The 2,521-nt window shown below is 42.9% G+C and overlaps 1 protein-coding gene across 1 annotated transcript in view; it reads right to left on the bottom strand.

The window, feature by feature from the left end:
* Positions 1 to 2,521, bottom strand: part of Hmgxb4 (HMG-box containing 4) — a 40,596-nt gene that overhangs the window by 30,399 nt on the left and 7,676 nt on the right. The window contains exon 4 of the mRNA XM_029480253.1: positions 2,097 to 2,516. Coding sequence (XP_029336113.1) covers positions 2,097 to 2,516 — 420 coding nt within the window. The remainder of the gene's footprint in view (positions 1 to 2,096; positions 2,517 to 2,521) is intronic.

The raw sequence follows: 2,521 nt of genomic DNA, 5'->3' as shown, positions 1-2,521 counted from the left end.
TGGTTTTTCGAGACAGGGTTTCTCTGTGTAGCCCTGGCTGTCCTGGAACTCACTCTGTAGACCAGGCTGGCCTCGAACTCAGAAATCTGCCTGCCTCTGTCTCTCAAGTGCTGGGATTAAAGGCATGTGCCACCACTGCCTGGCTAAAAATTTATTTCTTTATTATACTTATTATATATATGTAAGTACACTGTAGCTGTCTTCAGACACTCCAGAAGGGGGCATCACATCTCATTACATATAGTTGTGAGCCACCATGTGGTTGTTGGGATTTGAAATCAGGAACTTTGGAAGAGCAGTCAGTGTTCTTAACCTCTGAGCCAACTCTCCAGCCCACTACTCCTATCATAAGCAGGGCTAATAATAGACTCACACAGAGTATTCACCTGGATTTCATGAAATAATTTGCAAATGAACAAATGAAAACCTGCCATATCCAAATGTTGTCTGTGCTTATAATGACTCTTGTATCCAAGGTATAGCTTTTACACCCATACCCAGGCACACTGTATAGTGGAGAAAATAACTTGCAACCTGCCCTTTATAAACCGAGATAAAATTTTCATTCCCAAGTTATTTTCATTTTATTTTAAATTTTGAGACAGAGTCTTGCTAGCCTTGAACCTGATTCTCCTGATTCTGTTCTCTAAGAACCTGCTACCACATCTGCCTTTCTTTTTTCTTTTTTTTTTTTTTTTTTCTAGACAGGGTATCTCTGAATAGCCCTGGCTGTCCTAGAACTCACTTTGTAGACCAGGCTGGCCTCGAACTCAGAGATCCGCCTGCCTCTGCCTCCTGAGTGCTGGGATTAAAGATGTGCGCTACCATGCCTGGCTTCACATCTGCCTTTTCTCTCTCTCTGTCTTTTTTTTTTTCTTTTTCTTTTTAAAACAGAGTCTTACTTTGTAACAGATGCTGGGCATAAATTGTAACTCCCCTACCTCAGTTTCCTAGAGCCTGGGGTTCCAGGCTTATACTACCCATGGTACTCAAATTCTAAATATAGTTGGTTATCATTTTTCTTAGTAGCTTTTCTTTCAGATTTTATATATTTTACTTTGTAAAAATATAAACAAAGGAAGAGAATGGAATGGTTGGTTTTAGGCAACAAAGTTATTTGTATTTTCTATTGTTGAGAAAAAAAATTATACATTTTTCCTTTAAGGCTCTAGTAGTTCATTCATGGAATACATTTATAGTATATCCAATTGATTTATTTCTGAGTTTATACATTTCTTTTTTCTTTTTTTCTTGGGGTCTTACCTACACTGGTTTTGAACTTTTCTTCTTCCTGCCCCAGCCTCCGGAGTGTTGGGAGTGTCATGAGTGGGCCACTACCCCCAGCTCTTGAGTTTATAAATTTCCCATGAAAATAGGTATCAATTTGGTAACAGAATCAGACTGTCTTTACCTGACCCTAAAATACATCTGTTGGAGCCCTTCTCAGGTGGTGAGGTGACTGACCTCTCACACCCATCTCTCCAATGGACAAGGAGCTCTCTAAGGTCAAGAACTGGGTCTTTGGGTTGGGATGACGCTCAGCTATTAAGAACACAGGCTGCTCTTAGAGAGAACACAGGGTCAGTATCCACATGGCAGCTCACAACCATGGGTAATCTCAGTTCCAGACGGCTGAGGCTTTCTTCTGACACACCCGAGTCAGACACATCAAAGTACATATAAATGAAAAAGAACTGTCCCCTGTTGATCTTTGTAGCTCATCACATAGTAAGCACTCAGACACTGATAGGGCAATTAGACACAAAAAGAAGATGAAGGACTGTCTTAACCCATACCAGTCAAGACAAAGATGTGAGCTCATTTTATTTACTTGACCAGTTAGTTACTACTAGTTTAGAAAATCTCCTCCAAGATGACCCAAAAGGGATCTTTCCTATGATGTCTAAGAATCATGGTGTTCTTAGTCCTTTGATCAACAGGCTAGAACAGCTAGCTCAACTAAGAGAAGCCAGGAATGATTAAATTGCCATCCCTTTTCCCTAGGCCAATCTGGCCACTGGTAATACTTTATGCCCTGTGCTATGCCATCAGCTCAATGGTGGCAAGAACCTGTTTCATCAAGACCTTCTCCTTACCTTTTCTCCCCTCTCTCTCTCTCTGTCTTTCTCTTCCCTTTTCTTTTTCTTCTCCCCATGTCCGTCTGTGTGTAGAGCAGGAAGTGGCAGGGTGGGGATACTGGAGGCAGGGCCGGGTATCAGCCCGTGCTCCCGAGCAGTGCCATGCTCTCTGGCAGAGCTTCTCTTGGTCCGGGAGTGCCGCTTCTCCTTGTGTCTGTCTTTGTCCTTCTTCTTTTTGCTCTTTTTTGACTTCTTCTTCTTCTTGATCTCCCTGTAAGAGTCATCTATCACCAGCTCCCCGGCCTCCAGCTCCCCAGCTGAGGACGATTCGGACTCTACTAGAATTGGGTCAAGCCCTGTGATGTCGAGATTGGCACTATGGGGTTCTGGAAGCTGGGAGACATCAGACCCACAGCCTTCTGGGCCAGGAGAGGAGTGTGAGT

Source organism: Mus caroli, chromosome 8 (genome assembly GCF_900094665.2).
Source record: "Mus caroli chromosome 8, CAROLI_EIJ_v1.1, whole genome shotgun sequence".
Taxonomy (NCBI): domain Eukaryota; kingdom Metazoa; phylum Chordata; class Mammalia; order Rodentia; family Muridae; genus Mus; species Mus caroli.
The sequence above is the reverse complement of the archived record's forward strand: the minus strand, read 5'-3'. Positions and strand labels throughout refer to the sequence as shown.